Below are 21898 nucleotides of genomic sequence, written 5' to 3'. Positions count from 1 at the left end.
CAAAAATCTCAATCTTAAACATTTGCTCATTCTGTGTATTTGTGTCTTTAAAATGGGGTAAAATTGTAAAGCAAAGCAGCTTGATTTCAAATTTGATTTCAAACTGAACTTACAAAAAAAGACGAGTACACAGTCAGTAATAAAATGATAAAACAAATTCATTCAATTCAGTTGAGGTATTCGAAATATGACAACACTGAATTTTTATAAGCAGTGATTTAAGAGCCATACATGTCATTTATTTAGATAAATGGAACATCAGATGGCTTTGACCTGTAATGTCTGTACAATGTAGTGATGCAGTTACACAGACTAGGATATTTATATGTACAAATCAGACAAATACCCCATTCCGAAACATTTCTAGCATAAATTTACACTGTAAAGAAATTAAAGTTCCAGCTTTCATATTGAAAGACTTTCTGGTGCATTTCACTTACAGTCAATAAAATGTCCAGTAGCATTTTCATTGGTCAGGCGTGGATCTGAATGATAACTTTTGACAAAGTTTAATCTAGGAGCAAAGAGAAATAATTTCTACTATAAAAGCACGGAGAGATCACGATTGCACACAGTCTGAGTGCGCATAAGCAATATCGGAGTGAAAGGACAGGCAGTTCATTTGTATAAATTAGGCCTATTTGAGAGCTCGCATCTCGCATCAGTTTTCTGCGATTACATGACTGTGTTCTCATGTTACAATAAAGCGCTCGCCACTTTTGCGTGGAAATGATTAAAATTATGCGGAATACCTGCAATCCTGCGCAGACATTCAGACTCTGTAACTGATGCGTGTCAAACTCGCTGTCGGAGAGGAGAGACGCAGCAGAAAATGAGTAATGGAACCGTATCAGATATTTCAGAATCTGTGTCAAAATATAGATATTTAGGATAACACTACCATGTTGTTTGTTTCTCAAAACGTTTACTCCATAGTTGCGCTGAGCTCCTCCCTCACTGTCCGATCAGATCTTCAAAAGCTGCTACTGCTGCTGCTGTAGCGGCGACTTTTCCCGGTTCAGATATCAGGGCTTTTATTGGTCCGTTTACAGTCGGATATCTTTATTGGCTACTGAAATGCCGTCAAAGGTTTGAATATCAATTCAAATTGGGAGTACTCAGTAACGAACTGTGATTTAAATGTGAAGTAGATTATTTTGCTTAATTTGTACTTAAGTACAAGTAAAAGTACAGCTTTAAAAAATCTACTCAAAAAAGTACAAGTACCAGAAAAAAATACTTACAGTAACGTGAGTAGTTGTAATTTGTTACCTCCACCACTGCGATCAGGGGATACTCCCACACGGGAAGATCGCAGCAGATCATCACGTCGTCCAGCCCCAGCTGAAAGCACGCGCCAAGAGCTGCGTTGTGCCAGCTCAGCTGGTTAGCAAGCTCAAGGAAATCCTCCACATACCGTTCCAACCTCTGACCAGTCTGCCGCAAACCCCACAGCTTGTCCTCAGCCATGATCTTTTGTGGCCGGGTCTTCTGTCACACCGTATCTTGCAAATGAACAGAAAACGCTGGAGATATTGCAACATAGGTTTGCATTAACACAAGTAACTAACCAGTAGACCCGGCAGAAAGAAAGGAACAAACAGGAACTTAAATACACAGGATAATTAACAAACACAGGTGCCAGGAATCATAATTAACTAAACAAGGACAAGAAAATGACCAAAAGAGGAAACAGGAACAGAAACAGTTCCAAAATCCTGACAGTAGTTTGGTTGGTGTTGGATTTTTTAAATCATCCCAAGGATATGCCACTGTAGCTATAAACAGCAGAATTTCAGCTGTTTGATTTATTTCACTACCTCCCAGCACATGTGTCACACAATCCAGTCCTACTTCGCTCTCCTTGGACATAGCATCACATAATACGAGCAGCAAGAAGGATGAAGATGCAGGAAAGCTAAAGACTGGAAAAAAAACTAAGGTTTAATGTCTCACTCACAGTATACTGCCAAGAGTCTTATGTGTAATTTATTATGCTCCACTACTGAAATATTTCCTTGATGGTGTTCGGGTTGAATAAGAACAGAACCGTCGGCCATGTTGAACCCCTGTTTTGGCACTCTTTCGGCACACATTAGCACCTCCTCAAAAGCTTCTGATTTCCCTCTACTGGAGCAAACCAGCTTTTGTTGACAGGCTCTCTGCTGACTCACAAACAGACAAGAATACCAGGCTCTTTTGCATACTGATTCTTCTTTTCCTTCAAGTTCTGATTCTTTTTTATACTCTGCCTCATGGGGGATCATTATGAGAGGAGAGCACAGAAACAAAGCAGAGAAAGGAGGGTAGCACTGAACGGAATGACAGGGCATAGTGTTCGCCCTCGAAGGCAATTTTACAGTCCTGCAGCCAGGATTGAGCAGTAATGTTTTTATTCTAATTTGAGGGAAGTAATATTTCATAGAAATTTGTAAAATATTGTGTGTATTTTTAACTACACTTCGTCATATAATGAGTCAGTAACAAAACTTATTTAACTCTCACAAGCCTTACGAAAAGAAAGAAGCCTTGTTCAGGAATCGGAACTACACTGCGCTGTAATTTTGATTCACTAAAAAAAAAAAAAAAATAAAATCAGTTGAATTGTTTGGGATTCGATGAATGTCAGTTGTGTTGAATGTTTCCGATTCAATAAAAAGAACCGACTCAGAGTGAATAATTTGAGAACACGACGCACTTTGGTTTGAATCACTAAAATGTATATATATATGTGTGTGTGTGTGTGTGTGTGTGTGTGTGTGTGTTTGTGTGTGTGTGTGTATGTGTATGTGTGTGTGTGTGTGTATGTGTATGTGTGTGTGTGTGTGTGTGTGTGTGTGTGTGTGTGTTTACATGCATTCTCAAAGCATTTCCTTCCGTCTTCCATAATAATGGTAAGCTAATATTCTTACAAATATTGATATGATATGGAAAAAATATTGTCATAATTATTTCTGGACATATCACCCAGCCCTAATTTTAAATTTATTATGAAAAAGTGCTGAAAAAATAATTATGAAAAGTGCTGAAAATTAAAATGAAAGAAAGGGTAAAAGAAAAAAAAAAAGAAAATACAGATTAAATAATTTCATATGCACATACTACATATAAACAAGTCTTGCTAAGATTCAAAACAGAATAAAAATCAAAATGTTTATTTTATAGGGCTTTAATTAAATAAAGCTGCTGTCAGCTGTGATTGGACAGGGCAAAAATTGGGCTAGTTTTCATTCCTTTTGGGCGGGATTTGAGCTTTAAGCTTTGGGCTGGAAATATTTCTGGGACCTGGCAACCCTGGCCTTCCAGACCACTTGAGTCCTTGTGAAGGTGAGTTGTGTACAACCTACGTTTTCTTCAGAAAATGTGAAAATATTTAGTATCCTAACATACGGTTTGAAAATGGTGTTTCAGTCCACTCCACTTCAGTCAGTGGAGTGTTTGTACCTGCCAGAAAAGACATTGAGAGAGAAAATGTTGTCAGTGATGTGTGATAAAATCAATGACGTGAACATTCGCACATTACCTGCCTACAGAGCAGGATGTTTTCCATGAATTCTGGTTCCCCTCCTTTCCTTAAGATTATTATTAAATCACCTCCTGAATAATGGATCTTATCTCACGCAAATTAAGTGACAGCCAGAATCCCCTCAGTTCAGTCATGATGAATGTTTAAGTGAATCCACGAATGTACTAAGAGACTGGGTAGAAAAGGAACAGATAAAGAAGCAAGCCCGCAGCAAATTAGAAGTAGCCATGTTTAATTTAAAATGTGTGCTAGCATGAAATCGGTTCAGTTGCGGTGGTGAACAAGCTTAGAAACCAGCAAAAATCCAGCCAGTGCTGGTGCGCCTTGCCAGCCATAGTGTTCCACAGCAGCTGGAACCTGGTGCAAGCAACTGATAAGGTCACAAAAAAGCTGATAATAATTTCAAGCGAATCAGTGAGTAATCAGTGTTGCTGGCTAGAATGAAATGCCACTGCAGTTTCACAATTTTAAACATTTCGAAAGGTTACATATCACATTTCTCATGAATCTCGCTGGTCGTATGACTCAGAGTGAGATCATTGGATATAATTAGGAAGAAATAATTCCCACTACATTATTAGGTGACAATGAATCCATCCAGGTGGTTTGACTGAATCCAAGAGGTAATGTGCATTGAAATTGATGTTGTCACAATAACAGATTTAAACAAATCATGCAATATGTTCCCTCCGAACAATTACCATGCTCTCTTATTATAATGAGTTAATCCTTCCAGCCACTGGCTTATTGAGGGATCTGACTTGGCATTATAACATCTGGCTGTTAGACCAAGAATCAATCCATTTTAGCTGGATAGAGTCAATGGTGCCAACAGCAAACCATCACAAAAACAAGCCAGTGATAGATTCCAGAAAAAATTAATGTTGAAAATTAATTTTCCTGCATTTACTTTGTAAATATTTAGAAATACTTTCATAATATGTTCATAAAATATATTTAATAACATGTAGATAGTATACATGTTATTTGACTCTCTTATTAATTGCATCGAAACTAAATGAAAAGCCCATTTTTAGATGTAACTAGCGAACATAGAGGAAATATACCTAGTATAATTCATAAAATTTATATTTTTCAGAGCTTTGTGTGTCATAAATATACATATTAAAAAGTTCCTTATTTGTTATATTCCATTTTTATATGACACAACATGCTTTTTCTTTGCAAGTGACTGTTTATATTGTTTTGTAAAGAAACCACCCCTAATCTACAACCAAATGTCTTATTCGTTATCGGTTTTGACATGATTATTAATGTCTTTCTGAATAAGGGATTTGGTTCGGGCACATGCCTAGTTGCGATAAATAATTGAGGATCTGCTAGTTTTACAGTAGGTCAAGTATTAGAGTAATACATTATTAAGGTACTTGCAGATAAACGTGCATATATATTCTAGAAACTGTGTCTTCATAAATAAAGGTCAAACGCTTTGTGGTGTAACTCACAGCTGTGGTGGTTGTCTTGACCTTGGCGTTCATACTAAATGTATTGCTTTTAAATATTCAATATTTATTGAGCTTGAAACATCTATGAAGTACAACAGAGGACTACTAAGAAAATATTCACTTTTTTCTTCACTCGTGCATTAACATACAGAGCAACTTTGCTTAAAATTCTTATTCATATTTCCTAATGAACTTCACAGCTGTGCATCGAGTTCAGCTCAACCTGTGTGTGCATCTGCAGACCGTGGAAGAGATGATTTCTCCAGGCTACAGTTACTCAATCATTACCCATACTGCCACGGTTTTAACGAGGTTGGGATTGCCGTTTTCTCAGAAGTGTACATCCCCTTGAGGCAGTATAAACCTTTCCAACAGTTTTGTTGTCTTGGGAGACACAGAGGCACAGCTGTTTTATCTCAACAACATGAGCAGAGCAGCAAGTGCAACTAAGCTCAGAATAATCAAGGTCTGACTTACACGGCGGGTCTGGTGCCTTCCCCAGAGAGAGACAGCCATTTTTAACTATTACTGATCTTTCGGTGGGACAGTTCACACCTCCCTGTAGAGACTTAATTCTGGGCTGTAAGTTGTGATGGCTTACCTGATCTGTCGGTTCCCCCTTTGTGAGCACTGCCGGTGTGTAATTGGTCCATCTGCTCGGCGTGTTTGAGGTATTGCCTCACCTGGCAGGAGACTCAAAGTTAGTTTTTCCCCATGCTCTACTGGGCCTATTTGACTGACAGTAATGGGAACATTTTGCGACAGTTTAGGACTCTAATCACACCGTGTTTGAAAGTTACCTATATTTAGAGAAAATAGGTATAACTGCTTTAAATCCATATGTTTATTAATATGCACAAAAATCTGTGTATTTAATGATTTAGATTTGGAAAATAAACATTTGAGGTAGTATATTATTAGTCTGTCTGTCTGCTTCCAGTTATTTTAGCCATACACAAACTACTTTATCCCGCTTTATGTTGCAAATTAGTATTTGTCATCATATTTCAATAATCATAATTGTGAATACACTGGTTTGTATAGCAAATAGTTTCCCCATTTGTGCATGGTGTTATTCTTCTAATTATTGTGTGTGTATACTTTACCTACAATTTCCTGAATTTCAAGGTCATTGCTTAGTCCTATTTGAACTTATCCTAACAGGAGTAGAAGGGCAGGTTTCATAAATTAATTGTATTCTGAAGCACAGTATAAAAACATAAATGAGACATTTTAAAAATAACTCTCATTGATACCTTGAGTTCGGTTCAGCACTGTAGCTGGAATTGCTTACCATTTCAGCGATGATAAGGATCTCTCTCTTTCTCTTTCTTTCTCTCTCTCTGTGTGTGTGTGTTAATATAATGCTCTGGGTTTTAGGTAATAATAACTAACTAAGCACAGTGTTTCTCAGTCGCTTTGGTGCATTTCTTAAATTAGAAATGAAATTCTCAAAACTACTTGTTCAACCTCCACATCCTCTAGTCACACATAAAGGCAGTTTCTCTTTCTTTTGAACAAGTTGCAATTGCTTTGGTACATTCATGCAATTGATTACGCACATTTGTCTGTGGTTTCCTACATTATCAGTTGCTATTGTCATGTTGCTCAAAATCTATATAGTTCTCTGTGCAAGTCTTACCCCTCAAAACATCTAGTCATTAGTTCATTGTACAAGTCATTAAATGCAAAATGGTTGCATCTCATGAACATTCAATTGAAAAGCATATATAGACAGAGGACAACACAAGAGTTACAAATTCTCACAATGGACTTTCTAACACATAATTTGTCAGACCACTAGTAAAAGTGTAACTGTGAATCCTATCCAGTCTCTTTCAATCAATATTCCACATACAGTAATGTGTAAATTTGTACTTTTGAAATGGATATATGGCATACAGAGGTGCAGCCTTCTGCATACAGTCATTCAAACTGTTGCCATAGATTACACCAGGTATATAATACCAACAGAGTGCAGTGTTATATTGACAACATGACTAAGCATTTTGACTATCTTGTTTGTGAACAATGGCACAAGGACTTTTCATTTTGGTGGCACTGATATGTTTATTGACAAATACTTTTGAGAGATGAACTAAAGATTTCGAGTAAGTTACAGGCTTTTTGCAGGTAATCCATTGTGTGGTGCTGTTTGCACAAATTGTTTTGAGAAATGTACTTTGCAAATATTAAGGATGATTTGAGAAATGCACAAAAGCAACTGAGAAAACTGTAATATCAACCTCTACCATCACTGACTAGAGAACAGTGAAGGAACCCTCAGGTGGCAGATCGATTGTGCCTTTGCTGTTTTTCCAAGGTCTCCGTTGATGCACCGTCATAAAATGCTGGCAGTTTTGTTATACTGTCATTCATAAAAGATCTTCGCTGTCAATGTCACGTTTGCTCCACAGGCATTGTGATTTCTGAAAGCAACATGACACTTTGATAACTGGGTGTCACTGTCTTCATTTAGTGCAAAGATGAAATTTCAGATGAAACAGAATATAGACTATGGTATTTTGCCTCCTCGTTCCTTTCCTATCACTGTTGCCTCTCTGAAACGTCCATCTGTTCTAAGTGCAGGTTTTTTCTGAGATGCGAGCCTGGGAGAGCATCATACCAGCAGTCAAAGCCGCTCGTTCATTGCTGATTACTCAAACGCAGGGCATGTACCCCCTCCACAGAGCTGTGTGTCTACTCCTCAAACTGCAACATCTGCTTGCTGTTGTACCAATCATGCTGGGATTGAAAGAAAGCTCGGTATGCACAAAAGGAAAACAACTTCATTTTTGTTTAATTTAGCTTTTTATACAGTTGTTTTACAAAGCGTTTTTAAAGGCATAATAAATCTCGCAGGTCAAATAATTTCAGTCAGCTTGCTCAAACAAATTCATTTCGTATTTTAAGCTGAATTCGCCTCTCAATAATTGCATGACCAAGACTGCAGTTTTAGTGCTTTTTGATGAAACGATTTAAATTAATCTCTTTGTAATCACACAGTAATGTTCTGGATAAAGTATTTGAAAGTGAGATTTATTGGAAGATGAAAGTTAAATAACCTTTCAGTCATGCTTAGATTAATCAAATGTAAGCCCTGAATTACATAGAAAGTTTACATTAGCATTAAGTCAGCACCTCTGTTATCTGATTCTAGAGGCTCTGCTTTGAAAGGCTTTCTCGGCTGTGTTGCCATTACCCAGGGCCAACTGCAGTCACAGCTCTATTTAAAGAGCGGCACAGTGCCCTGGCAGTGACTATTGATTTATGCCCTTGAAAACCAGTGCACTCGCAAGGAATTACTGCATGTGACAAGTGAGCAGGATTAGTGTTATGAGTCATCTTGGGAATGTGCAATTTTAATAAAAGGAATCTAAAATAATAGCATACGCACTCCATGTGACAAAATGAGGTAGAGGATAATCAGATTCCCTGTCTAAATGGTCACAATGGTTAAACACCTAAAAGGAGTAGATTCTTTTAAATAATTTCTAAAAAGACTCAAAGTACCTTTTGCACCCAACAATGAAAATTCTGCCATCATTCACTCGTCTTCATGACATTTAAAATCTGTATGATTTTATTTTTTCTGAATAAAAATGTTGCTGTATTCTTTTGTATTTCAAGCCTTCTAAGGCTTAAAGGGATAGTTCACCCAAAACTGAAAATTTTGTCATCAATTACCCACAAGATGATTACTCTGTATGATGAACAGATTTAATACGGACTGTTATTCAGATAATGCACATCAAATGCGGGAAACAAAAGCTCAAACATACTAGCGTTTGTTTACGCAAAAAACACCAAGTCTTGTTCTTGTGCTTAAAGCAAGTCCAATTGTGCTTACATTTATTATTTACATCTATCCATTTACTGCTCTATGTATGCGTGTTGTTGAAAGTTTATATGTGAATAAATGTCTAAATTAAATCTGTTCATTATGTAAAGTGAATGTGTATCTTCAGAAGAAATTGATTAAACCGATTCATTCATATTGATTACATTTACTATTTCTTCATGAACATTTTGAAGCATCAATGTTTTGGTTGCGTTGACTTTCAGTGGAAGGGCAGTAATTGCTTATGTTGTTGTTTATTTTAAAAAAAGGTCATTTGTGTTGAAAGTTGAAGCGCAATAGTTTTTAAAATTGTTTTCAATGGGAGTGCCCCATTTTTTTTTAAATGGTAGGAGCATGCCGTGTGCTGAGCGTGGAGAGTTAAAGAATGTTCAACTTTGGGTAAAACAGTGCTCATCACTGTCACTTTTCAGTCAGCTAACCAATCACAGTGGAGGATGGGCGGGACAAAACAGCAGCAACAGACGACAACAAGAAGCGCAACAATGGAACAAAATCATTTAAAACAAAGGCCAGAGCAAATTTATATTGAGTCAACATTTTTTTATGCATAAACTATCTGCAAAATCAGATACTAGGGGCGAATTCCAAACGGAAGTGAGCATCCCTATGCCCGACTCCCTTTGAAGGGCAGAGCCCTTGAAGGGTGTTCTTTGAAGGGTGTAGGGCATTCATTTCTCATATAAGTGTTTGGAACTCCCTTGGCAAAGGGAATGATGGACCAAATGTTACCTTGACAAGACTGTGCACGTGCAGCATTCGGCAATTTCAAAAGTTGTTGCAAATATTTCTTTTTTATTCAAATATTATCTGATTGTGTCTTATTACTATTACACTTTTTCAAGCTAAACTTGCTTTCACTACCATTTTAAGTCATATTTCCATCACTGACGAAAAATATTTTGAATTACATTAAAATAAAGACAAATTTCATTAGCCTATTCTACTTCGTTTGTATGTGAAGTCGAAATCAACCCCAATTTTGCTTTAAAATACATCGCACAATCTCCTAACCGAAGATCACATGATCACAAACGGAAATCACTTCCGTGAGACTTCTGGAAGGGCCCTTCGTGAAGGGGTTGTTCACTTTCATTTGGAAGGTCCCAACAAATGGCGTCCCCTTCCCGAAGTGCCCTTCAAGGACGCAAAAAAAGCCATTTGGAATTCGCCCTAGTTATACTTCCAGGGATATTCCATATCATAGCAGCCAAAGCGTCTCAACTTAAAAAACGCAGCACTTTAGAAGTGCTCTCAAGTGCTCACAGCTAGGCGTTTTCAGCAGAGCGCCTGGCATCTTCAGCTGGCTACAAAAAAAACGCTTTGGTGGACACACAGCCTAAGAGTTGCAATTATGACTTTCCGCTACAAAAACACGACATGTTCGCATACCCAAGTGGTCAGGGTTTGGTTGGTTAGTATAGCTCTGAAAGCATCTTCTGGTAGTTATAGTAACTACAAAATCGCATAATATTGTAACTAAAAAAAAGCATCTTTCTCCATTGACTGACATTAAATATTAGCAATATATTCTGGCAGCATTTTTTTCATTCAACATTCAATATATTGCTAATATCTCATTGAAGTTTAATACATGTTTTACCACAGTGATTTTTTTTTTTTAATTAATGAAATTAATATTTTTTCCTCTTCTGTTATGCATTCTTGTGATGCAATCAGTTGGTCAGTGTTGTCATTAAAGGGATAAGGCCTGTTTACACCACGATAACTATAATGATAACGGTTACAATAAAGTTTAAAAAACATTTTAAAACGCATTATAGTTTTAAAAATTGTTCCAAAAATAAAAGAATAGCTTAGTCCATACCACAACTATAACAATAATGCTACAGAGGAATAATATCAGAATCATTTTCATAGCAATTTTTTTTTTCCAAAATCCATCAGAACTCATGCTTACAATCATCCAGCAGACAATAGATCCGCAGTGTGTGCTTATAATAAACAGAATTTTACTGTGCGTTGGATATAGTTGTCATTCTTGGTATAGTCCACCCAAAAATAAAAATTATGTTATTTACTCACCCTCATGTTGCTCCAAACCTGTATAACTGTCTGTGAAGCCAAACTGTTTTGATTCCAATTGAATTTTACTGTATTTTTTGTCCAAATAAATTGAAGGCAAAGGGAACTGAAATGGTTTGGTTACCAACATTCTTCAGTATATCTTCTTGAATGTTCCACAGCAAAAATTGTAAAGTCATACATAAGGGTGAGTAAATGATAACAGAATTTTCATTTTTGGGTGAAGTCAGTTTTCAGTATCTTATTAAGTCAATATCTCACTTCAGTATTTCTTCTGTATTTCGAGCGTGTTGAAATAAGCAGAGGTGTAAAATACTTGAGTAATTTTACTTGATTACTGTACTTAAGTATTATTTTGGAGGATTTTTACTTTATTCAAGTATAATTTAAAACTGACTATTGTACTTTTACTTGATTACATTTCTGAAGGAAAAAACGGTACTTTTTACTCCTTACAATTTTATTTCAACTTAAAAAGTACATTACATTTTTATTTTATCTTATACACATTAAATATGGGAAACGGAAGCTCAAACGTGCGTGCTTGACATAAGAACCAATGATCATTGTTTTTATGCATCAAGCACACACACAGTTCTACTTCAGTTATGACTTTCATCAGGTCAATGTCTGGGTTCAAAAGTTCACCATCAAATCTGAGGAAGCATGATGAGGTAGCAAAGTTGCGTTTTCCCCCAAAAAAGTTTATTCATTATTCTTTGTTTTGACAGAGCCATTAATTGGCTGAATGCACAAGATTGAGTGCAAATAAAATCAGTGATAAAAATGTAAATATAATATTTTTGTGGGAATTATTTTTTTTAATTAAATGTTACAAATCTCCAGAAAAGTGTTTAAATGAACATTATAGGTTTACTTAATTGCAATTCATGTTTAGGTGACGTTCTAACCAGGTAGTGGATAAGTAGTATTAATAATATGTCATATGACGCATTGAGTAGGAATTCTCAATTAATATTTTTTTAATCATAATAATTACACAATTTGCTCATTAATTCATATAATTAGTCGCAAATAATTATGTAGCAATATTTCCTGATAAAAAGCCCCCACAAAAAATGCCCCACATAAACAATTAAAAGATGAATTATCCTTTTAGACAGTGACGGAGACAACACAAAAAAGTGGCCTTTCAAAATGTTAATGTTGAATGTTTTAATTCTATGACTCTCCTCATTAATTTAACCCATTCTTGCTTTCTGTCTGGAATATGTTTCTAACCTCTGCATCACATTATTAAGTGATATTTCACCCAAAAATTAAGATTCTCATGTCGTCCCAGATGTTTATGATTTTCTTTCTTCAGATGAACACAAGCAAATATTTTTAGTCCGTATTGTAACCGCCCATAGCGCTGATACTATGGTTTATTTAGGGTGCAGTTCTACTACAGCCCTCTAGGGGCTCTAACCCGCTCCCCTCCTCTATATTAAGCCCAGGTGTAGTAGTAGAGTGAGAGGCATTGTTTGGTTAGGAGGAAGCATGGCTTCTCATGCTACCTTCAATGTTTAGAGTCCCGATTGAGAAACGTTGATGTTTTAAGCTCAATCAATGTAAGTGTTTATCTTTTTAGTTTATTTGTGTTATTTTGCTTGTGTTTGTTCATTTGGTCATTCTCTTTGATGAATGTGTTTGTTGGCACGCTGGTTCTCAGTTTGTACCGGTGGTTATTCTTGCCACTGAAGGCCACGCTGTCTGTACCTGGGAGATATTCCTAGGATGGGATTCCTGTTGCTGTCGTGGTCAGGTTGGAGTTCCTCACTCGGGGACTAGGGTGGTTTTGGGAGTACATGGTGGAGATTGTTGGATGCACATTGAACTTAGTCGTCATTATCAGAATCATCATCATCATCATCTTCGATTATCATCATCTTCCATGCCTTCAATGATAAGTACTACAGACATTCAGTGACATTCATGTTCATCATTGGACTATGCTACAGGTTTAATTTCCAACCAGAGCTACCACTCCTGTTTGTATGCTTGCAAACCCACATACTTCCATATCACAAAGTTACTGAGACTGCTGTTTTCCTTCTTGTTTTTGCTGTGATTGGTTTATGCCAACTTCTACCATATTATAATAATTTGTTTAATCTCGCTCTGTGTATTTATTTGGTCATTGTTTCAACATATTACTCTTGATTTAAGGTACTCATATAAAGAAAGGTTGGTGGGGCCCCTCTCTCAAAATATATTGTAGTGGCTCTTTCTTTAAAAGAGAAGGGGAGCGGTTACAGTATAATGCAAGGGGACAGGACCACTTCAGAAACCACACAAAGTGAACACGACGGTCAAGTTTAAAATATTAGTATTTGTAATTTTCATTTTCACTTAAGACGACACTGATTCATTAACAGCTGGTTAGGGTTAGGGTTGGAGCTAAACTGTGCAGGGCTGCGGCCCTCCAGGAATTGAGTTTGACAACCCTGATCTAAACTAAATCATCTTTTTTTGTATAAAGTAACTCATACACACCTGATCCAGCTAATCAAGTCCTTCAGGCTCAATTGAAAGCTACATGGTTTGTGTGTTGGAACTAAACTCTGCAGGGCTGCGGCCCTCCAGGAACTGAGTTTGACACCCCTGGTTTAGATGATTTAGATCTTAGTTTGTGCGTTCATCTAATAAATGAAAGTCATAAATTTTATATATATATATTTAACTGCATGATTTTTACTGTACCACCAGTAACCTACTCCTAAATCTAATGTAGAAACTTCAATTGTTGTTGACGATTTGTATCGTCAAAAGCGCTATACAAATAAATTTGAATTGAAAAACCTGTATTTTTCTTCCTTTAACAAAACTTCTGTATGTCTGTCAGAAAAAAAAAAAAAAAAAAAAAAGTACTTCTACTTTTGTAATACTGGAGTACAATTTAAAGTTGTACTTTTTTTACTTTTACTCAAGTATGTTTTTGGCCAGATACTTGTACTTTCACTTGAGTAAAATTGAGTACTTTTTACACCTCTGGAAATAAGGTGAATTCAAGTGTTACCTTTTCTGCCACGTGACATTTCTTTGTTACGACAGCTTTGTGTAGCCTTGCATCATGCCAAAATATCCAGAAGCAGTGATAATCAATCTTTCTAAGCTTAGAATAGAATGGCTAGGCGGCTCTTAAGATCCGTGGGAAGAATCTGTTCTTGTGACTTAAACTGTGAAATGAATGGCTTAAATGGTTACTGTCTCAAGGGATGATTACAATAAACTTGGAGGATGTGTAAGTGAAAAGAAGAGAGGGCTCTTGTATAGTGTTACAACTACACTCTGAAATGTGATGTGTCTGCCTGTCTTTCTGAGCTTTAGGAACTGCACTGTTCATAGCTGTCAACATATTTCTGTTTAAATCCTTTCCCTCCTCTCGGTACAGAAACTTGGAAGATAAACAGAAGAGAAGGCAACAGCAAAGGTACCGAAGTCCCCTGACAGGCTGAAATTGGTCCTTAGAATGGGCTGGCACTATAGCCACAGAGCCTTTAGCTTATTAGAAGCTTTTGATTCGGTTACAAGATATTCATCACTGGAGAAAACTATTAGATCTTCATTACACTCTGCCACTCTTGAGCACTTCATCCTCGAGCAGGTGATGGCACAAATTTTATTGACTTGAGTTGTGGCCTCTGGAAAAGGTGGAAAGCTTTGTAAACTCTTAAAAAATATATATTTTTTGGCATCTATGAAAGAACCCTTAACATCCATGGAACCTTTCCATTCCACAAAAGGTTTTTTAGATTATTAAAATGTTCTTCACACTAAGAAAACATTGTTCATTGACAGGTTCTTTGGGATTATTATGAAACCCTTCCTTTGGAAGCTTTGTTTAACAGTAAACCTAGCAAGCAAATGCATTTTTAATTTTTATTTTGGGAGAACAAGAATCTGCAGTTTATGTGTTTATGACAGAGATTGTGATGTAACCAATAAAAAGGCTTTGTTCCTTTTATGGCACATGTTCAGACAGTCATCGTGAAACTGAAGGAGTTCAACAAAGGACACAGACATATCCTTTTGTACTGTGACGAAAATGTTTTTCATTATGAAATGCAGCATAACTGTGTATTATGTTTTGGTTTATGTATTTTAATGATGTACATAGCACACTGCAATGTGATTTTCTTGAGAGTGTATGCTAATGGAAACTCTTATCGCAGTAAAAAAAAAATAGGCCTATGCCCTGTTTTTTTCACTTTTCATTATGTACTACCATTTAAAAGTTTGGCTTTTTTTAAAGGTTTTTGAAAGTCACTTATGCTTACCAGAGCTGCATCTGCATTTATTCAGTCAAAAACACAGTATAAACTGTAATATTGCAAAATATCTTACTAATATTACAGTAATTACTTTATTAATATATAACAATTACATTAATATATCATGTAATTTATTCCTGTGATTGCAAAGCTGAGTTGTCAGCAGTCATTCCTTTAGTCTTCAGTGTCACACGATCCTTCAGAAATCATTCTAATATTGTTGAAAACCATTGCGCTGCTTAATATTTTTGTGGAAACCATGATACATTTTTCCCCAGAATGAACATTACAATTTAAATGATAACTTCTAGACTAATACATCTTGAATATGAACCACTAAGTTGATATGTCTGTTGTTATGTCTAAGTTAATCATGTCTTTTCTCGCCTAGGGCACAAAGTGTGCCAGGACTGCCATTAGTGCCCTCTCTAAGCATAGGTGCATGACACCCCTGTGCATGATGCATTATTAAAGGAGGCCATTGTACTGAAACTCTAAGATTGTTATTTGTAAAGGCTTTCATAAAGGCTAGTGAGTCATCCGGCATGAGCTATAGTTTGTGGGTTCAACTCATGGAAGGCCTTTAAAACAGACTCGATGATTCAGATTTAAAATGACAACATTTAAAAGAACATATATTCAGAGGCATTTCATTTTGAGGAAGTGTATTCACTGGCTCCAACAACCTTGGCCAAGTGACACAAGGTGCAATGCTCAAAATAAAAGGCTTTGATAGAAGGTATTGGTATTGGTTTTAACTTGGATGTGGTTTCAAGTTTTCAGTCACCCGTTTAGGATCAAATGGATTGCAAAGTGGGTACATACAGAATATAAAGTAGTATATTATAAAATCCAAATGGAAAACCAAATGTAACTGTAACTTGCGTTTTTGTTTTTCAACCACAGATATACAGTATATCGATACAGAGCCCAGAATTCCATATTGTACCTTTAGCTACTAGCTGACACATCATGAAGCTAAGAATAATAAAGACGGTAAACATCTGTCTGAAATATATGACTATGGCTATTACGGTTCACAGTCATAGCCAGCTGGCAGCAGAAAGTGTTGCACATTGAAATATTAAATGCATTATTATTTTTTATTTTACAGTACAATTGCAATAGTAATAGTTCTTTGATTTAATTTTCATAATTTAAATATATAATAAAATATAAATGTATAATTGTAAATAATAATTTAGTAACATCACCATCAAAAGACCTGAAATTCTCCACCAAACAAGATTTCCCTGTCTCTGTGACTTGTGAAAATGTATCACATCTAATGAAACTACTCCACTGTTTTTATAATCTTATTACGATCAATAAGGTCTTTGGGGACAGCTGTTTGGGACAACAGAAAACAGTTTTGTTCATTTAATGAGGCATCGCTCTCATCATTTCACCTTCCCCAGAGGATTTTATAAAGCAGATCTCCAGAACAATTACAACAACAAAGCAGAGACAAAAACAGAAAAATAAATCATGTTATCGCCGCTCTAATAGCACATCGATTTTGAGTAACGACGCACTTCTGCATGTTTGTACTTTGAGTTTTTAAGAAACAGACAATCATTCGACTACTGTTGCCAAGCTCTAATCCCAGTGCACTGCGGATTTACTGATTTACTTCTTCCAAAGCAACAGAAGAAAAACTTGAACCACGCTGTTTTTGTTTGAAAGCCCTTTGACGAGTGTACAAGAATAAATGGCATGGAAAAATAATGTTGCATTCAGATTTTCAACAGTTTCGTATTATTTCAAATTTTCTTCCTATTTATAGAAAAATGTAACACATTAAGATGTAACACCTCAGCAGATCTGGGTCCTGTTTGTTCTGCCGAAGGCTCCAGTGGAGAGAGCTGAGGTTCTCTCTTTCTGTTGTTATTCTCTCTAAGGACATGGCTTAGGGGTTTTTATCCATTTTAAGGCAAAAATGAGGTGATACAAGGGGTGTAAAGTATTGCATTTTAGCTGCAAGAGGGGAATATCTTGTGGGGAGAAAGCAATTTAAGTGACAATGAAATATTAAACAATGCGCGTTTAGCTTTCCCACTTTAATACTTTGTCTTATTAATTAAGAGGGTTCCCAGGCTTCTTAACTGCACGGTCTTAATTACCTCCAGCCACATTAGAAAGACCTGGTAAAAGGGCCGGCTGGTACCATATAACAAGTCATCTTCCATCATAATGAAAATGTTCAAAAAGCACTAAATTTAAACTCATTACTTACACTCGATAACACATTGTGTCTCACTGAGGACGATAGCTGATTTATATGCAGCTTATTTTAACACACGTACAGTATACCAAACTTTTCATAAAATGTACAAACCATGTGGTGGGAACCATAGCAAAATTCCGTTGCTCGAGCGTTATAGGGTTGCATTTCCCAAAAACCTTTGAAACTCACTGCTTAACTATCATAGTACAATGGACTATTGGAGAAACTAACTAGCTTGTGAGTGCCGTTTCGTGAAAATGTAGGAATGTTGGTTGATGACGTCAAGCAAGTGGAGGAGTTATAAATATAAAGTTCTGTCATGAAACTCTAGATGGTGCAGGCCATCTGATATAATCACATCATTACTCACATGGCACAGCTGCTCAACATTGGCTAATGCATGCTGTAGCAGTTGCAGTGTGCTCTAGAAACCCTTCACCTTCCCTAGCTCCACCTGATCCAAACAGATCTGCTATGGGGAGATTTCATGTATGTTTGCTAAAGTGCATTGTATATTTAAGTCCATATTTCATACTAACTAGAAACTATGCTTCTAACCACAGGTTAAAAGCTGTAGTTTTAACCACAAAACTTCACCATGCTGTTTAAAGTGATGTTTGCTAGAAATATGGATTCGGGAAACTCTGGGAAATCAAACTATTTTTTTAAACAATGAGACTGGCGACCATAGTTGGCTCACTATGCTTTCAGGAAACAAATCCCCAGATCACTACCAGACAATGCAGCAACCTAAAAGGAGCAACAAAATGAGACAAACCATGCCCTGCTTTTTCCTTAAAACTTATCCCTGAAAATGAGAAAATAAAACTTAATAACAGTCCAAACTAGTCAAGCAAATCCCAGAAGCAGAATAGGCTCCATTAAATCCCTAATAAATGATTCTGCGGAGCAGCGAAACTCCTCCCCACATGCTGGGAACGCACATCAGCATAGAGAAAGTAAACAATATTCTCATTTCTTATTCTCAGAGAAATGCGAACTGCTTTAAGGTCAGCGGATTTAGGATTTATATTATCAAGAGATAGCTTAGGTTTTATTAAGTTAGAGCTGTGTAAATCAAAGACAAAACATATTGTGAATGATTAATAAAATCTTAATTTCGTTACCAGTTCTTTACTAAGTAAAATGCTTTTTTTCCCTCAACATAAGAATTTTACCATTCACCATTGCTCTAAACTTGCTGTTCTTGTTGCAAAAGTGCAGGGAACTTTATAAAGAGGTCACACAGGTCAATAATATTTCCTGCCATGGCCAACAGATACTTCATTTTATTGGCTTTTCCTTCACTGTTTGTCCAGCTCCATATGTCTGGCTCGTGGGTTCTCCTCTCTCTGTTCCATCCATCATTTACTCAGTGTAGTCAATTTTCCCAACCCCATCCAATTCAGCCTGACCAGACGCTCTCTCACACACACACACACACACTCAAGCAAAAGACAGATTTTATTCCTTATGTCAGTTATACACAGAATTGTGTCACATGGCAGTACTGATAGATATTAACTGAAGTAAATGTGCATTTCAGCTTTTTTAAATATAGTTTAAATTAGATGGCTAGGCCTTTGAAGCTTGGGCTTTTAACAGGAATTCAATTGTATTGTGATCTTTTTAGGGTTTTGAACAAATACGTTTAGAACTATGAATGCCATGCAACTAATTACTATTCAGATTCAGGCTCACCATTTTCTCTGAAGGCCTCTTTGCTGTTCTGTGAATGTGAAATGTGTTCTCGATATGTATATGTATAGTATGAATAGGATGTTTTTTCTCTATGCAAACATGAAGCGTAAATACCCAGGAGAGAAAATCTAAAGAAAATTTTGTTTATGACTAACAAAGACTGTCAATCCACGCCATACATATTTATCTTCTGTATTGCATTTAGAATGCATTGAGAGTGAGCAATTCTATTTCAATGCAAATTGAATCTGCTCTTAAAGATGGGTTTATGGAAAATTACAAATGGTCACTCTATGCTTTAGCGACACTGCGTCTAACAAATGTCTAGGGATGTTTGCATATTTTAAAGCGGTGTTATTGCTGAGTTGAAATAGGTATTTTAATACAGAAAGGAGAGGAACGCAAACTCGCACTGAAAAAGAGGCTCTTGTGTGTTGTGGAACGGTTATCTTAAATGGATGGCTTCTTCATTTTTGCTGTAGTACTCCTCTATAGATCAGCAAGACTCAATTTCGTCCCCTCAGCTTCGTCCCCGACACAGACACACAAATAAAGCTCCGCCGTGTCTGACAGCTCCCATATTTTGCAGCCAGGTGACCCAAAATGGTCACCAATTTATCACTCAAAAAATGTACCCCTATTCAATGAATTGAATCAAAAAACACAGCTCCCTTCATTCTAACAGCATCTTTCTGCTTTGTCTTATGTTTAAGGCAAGATATCAAATGGTTAAAGTCTGTTTACTTTTTAGTTAGAAACCATCTTATTGTATTAACTTCTTACTGAGAAGGCTGGGAAAAGCAGTGAGAGATCAATTCAAGGTGACTTTTTAAACCACCCCTGCATTGGCTTTGTCAAGCACTCTTTCTTCAGTGAGAAGAAGAAAAACATTTAGCTTTCTTTTGAAACTACCCATAATTATTCAATCAAGAAAGAGAGGATGAACTGGGGAAAAGTTTGTATGCTTGCGTTCTGTACAGATGGTCTGAATATTAATGGAGTAGTACTGGTGGTGAGGGAGAATAAACCAGTCCTTTATTGACCTATTTGGATATTATACTCCCCATCTTTGGCCTAAGAAAGGGAAAAGAGGAAGAAGAATGACTGCGGGGCTGAATTCCCTCTGAGCAGGAGGAGCACAGGGAGCACGCAGAGGATAAAGTGGAATAAACCGTTTTCATTTGGTTTAGTAGGATGAAGGTTCGTTTCTATGCGTGTCGCTGAACTCTATTGAGGGATTTTTAACTGTATTTCATCTTGAATTAAATGATCTCATCTAGTCCCAATTGTCAGGTCATAAACCAAGCAATATTTCAAAATGAGTTTTAACAGTCTGCGGATAGCATTTTAATAAATGCTGAGTGTGAATATTTTAGTGCCCTATGTGTTCATTTTCATAATTTTTCTAACATTTTGTTATGCCATTGCAGGTCTGGAAGACATGCAGAGCTAAAACCGAGCCCACCATCTCCACAGGGATTTGACTGAATCAGCAAAATTCCTTTGAATTTGAAATGAACGTGGCAAATCCACCTCATTTTGCTGCATTTCTTCCTGTGTGCATCCACAATATATTTCCACACGACTGTAGTTCATGTTTTGAACATGAAAGGAAAGAGAAAAGTCTTTGCAAGCACATTTCAGTGTAGAATGTTAATAGACTTAGTGAATAGCAATGAGTGATTAAAAAAGAGAAAGCATGCTAACATTGGGTATTTAGGTCAGGAATACAAGGCGCAAAAGAGAATGTAAGAAAAACACACTGATCAAGTCAAGCCGCTGGAATATGTAAGGGATAACCCTATATATTTTGCCATAATGACCAAGTGACTATTGTTATACCCCTGAAAAAGGGAAGATGATTAAGCACATTCACATCTCTTTTAAACAGTTAACAATAAACAATTTTTCAAAACAGCAACATTGGTCTTTTCTTCACTGTACAGACATTCAATAATTGTGACATAGCTGTTAACGATGTATCCTCTTTAGCTATTTTTTTCCTTTAGAATCAATCATCCCAATTAGTAATTAGACAGCGAGTCATTTTATAAATATCTGGAAATCACTTCTTAGTCTTTTTGACCAGATACACAGATATAAACTACCACACACAATTCTATACCACATGTAAATGCTCTCTTTTAGGAATTCTTTCATCTGGAAGTGCATAAATGTCTCAAACTCGCTTTTTTAATTCTATTTCCACAGTTACATTTCTCAATATAGTCACATAGATATATAGCCTGTATACTAAATATGTAATGCTAATCACTGAACATGTGACCTCTCGCCATTATGTGGGCCTCGTGCCATTAATGCTCAAAATGGAGCTCAGAACTGACACATCTCTGAACTAATTGCACATTTAAACATGTTAATCAGAACACAATCGATATCGTAATAACATCTGCACACTCTTAAAAAATCATTTACCATCAGCTCACACTATATTAACAAAGAAATAAAATGAATACCTGAAAAAGGGAAGATGATTATGCACATTCACTCGACGATGTTTATCCACCGCAAACTTTATGTGTAATGGAGAAATACCGCGAGCTCTCCCCCTAGTGTTTAACATGACAAGGCCTGACTAATAGATTGCACACCTTATTGTGCCAAACTAATTGATCACCGATTAACCCAAAATTATTATTTAGATAACTTATTTGTATTTTATAAACATTTTTAAACACATTCAACATATCCTGACTATAGAACACTTCCTATATTTTACAGATATATGAACTTTTCGATTTTTTTTTCACTCTGTCGCACTATCACTCATATTTC

At 36.4% G+C, this 21898-nt stretch overlaps 1 protein-coding gene across 5 annotated transcripts in view; it reads right to left on the bottom strand.

The window, feature by feature from the left end:
* defbl2 (defensin, beta-like 2) overlaps positions 1-21601 on the bottom strand; it is a 39220-nt gene extending 17619 nt beyond the window's left edge. For 3 of the 5 annotated variants that reach the window (XM_058759259.1, XM_058759255.1, XM_058759256.1), the window contains exons 1-2: positions 902-1204; positions 753-804 (exon numbers count right to left, since the gene is read on the bottom strand). Coding sequence is in view for 3 of the 5 variants with exons in the window: in XM_058759256.1 (XP_058615239.1) it covers positions 753-772 (20 nt within the window). In the remaining 2 variants the exon portion in view is untranslated. Of the gene's footprint in view, positions 1-752; positions 805-901; positions 1205-1244; positions 2205-5593; positions 5676-21579 lie in introns of those variants that run through there. The other 2 variants (XM_058759257.1, XM_058759258.1) reach the window with 2 other exon arrangements.
* Positions 21602-21898: the final 297 nt, after the last annotated feature.

This window comes from Onychostoma macrolepis, chromosome 21 (genome assembly GCF_012432095.1).
Source record: "Onychostoma macrolepis isolate SWU-2019 chromosome 21, ASM1243209v1, whole genome shotgun sequence".
NCBI classification, from domain to species: Eukaryota; Metazoa; Chordata; class Actinopteri; order Cypriniformes; family Cyprinidae; genus Onychostoma; species Onychostoma macrolepis.
Note: the sequence above shows the minus strand (reverse complement) of the source record. Positions and strands in the feature narration are given on the sequence as shown.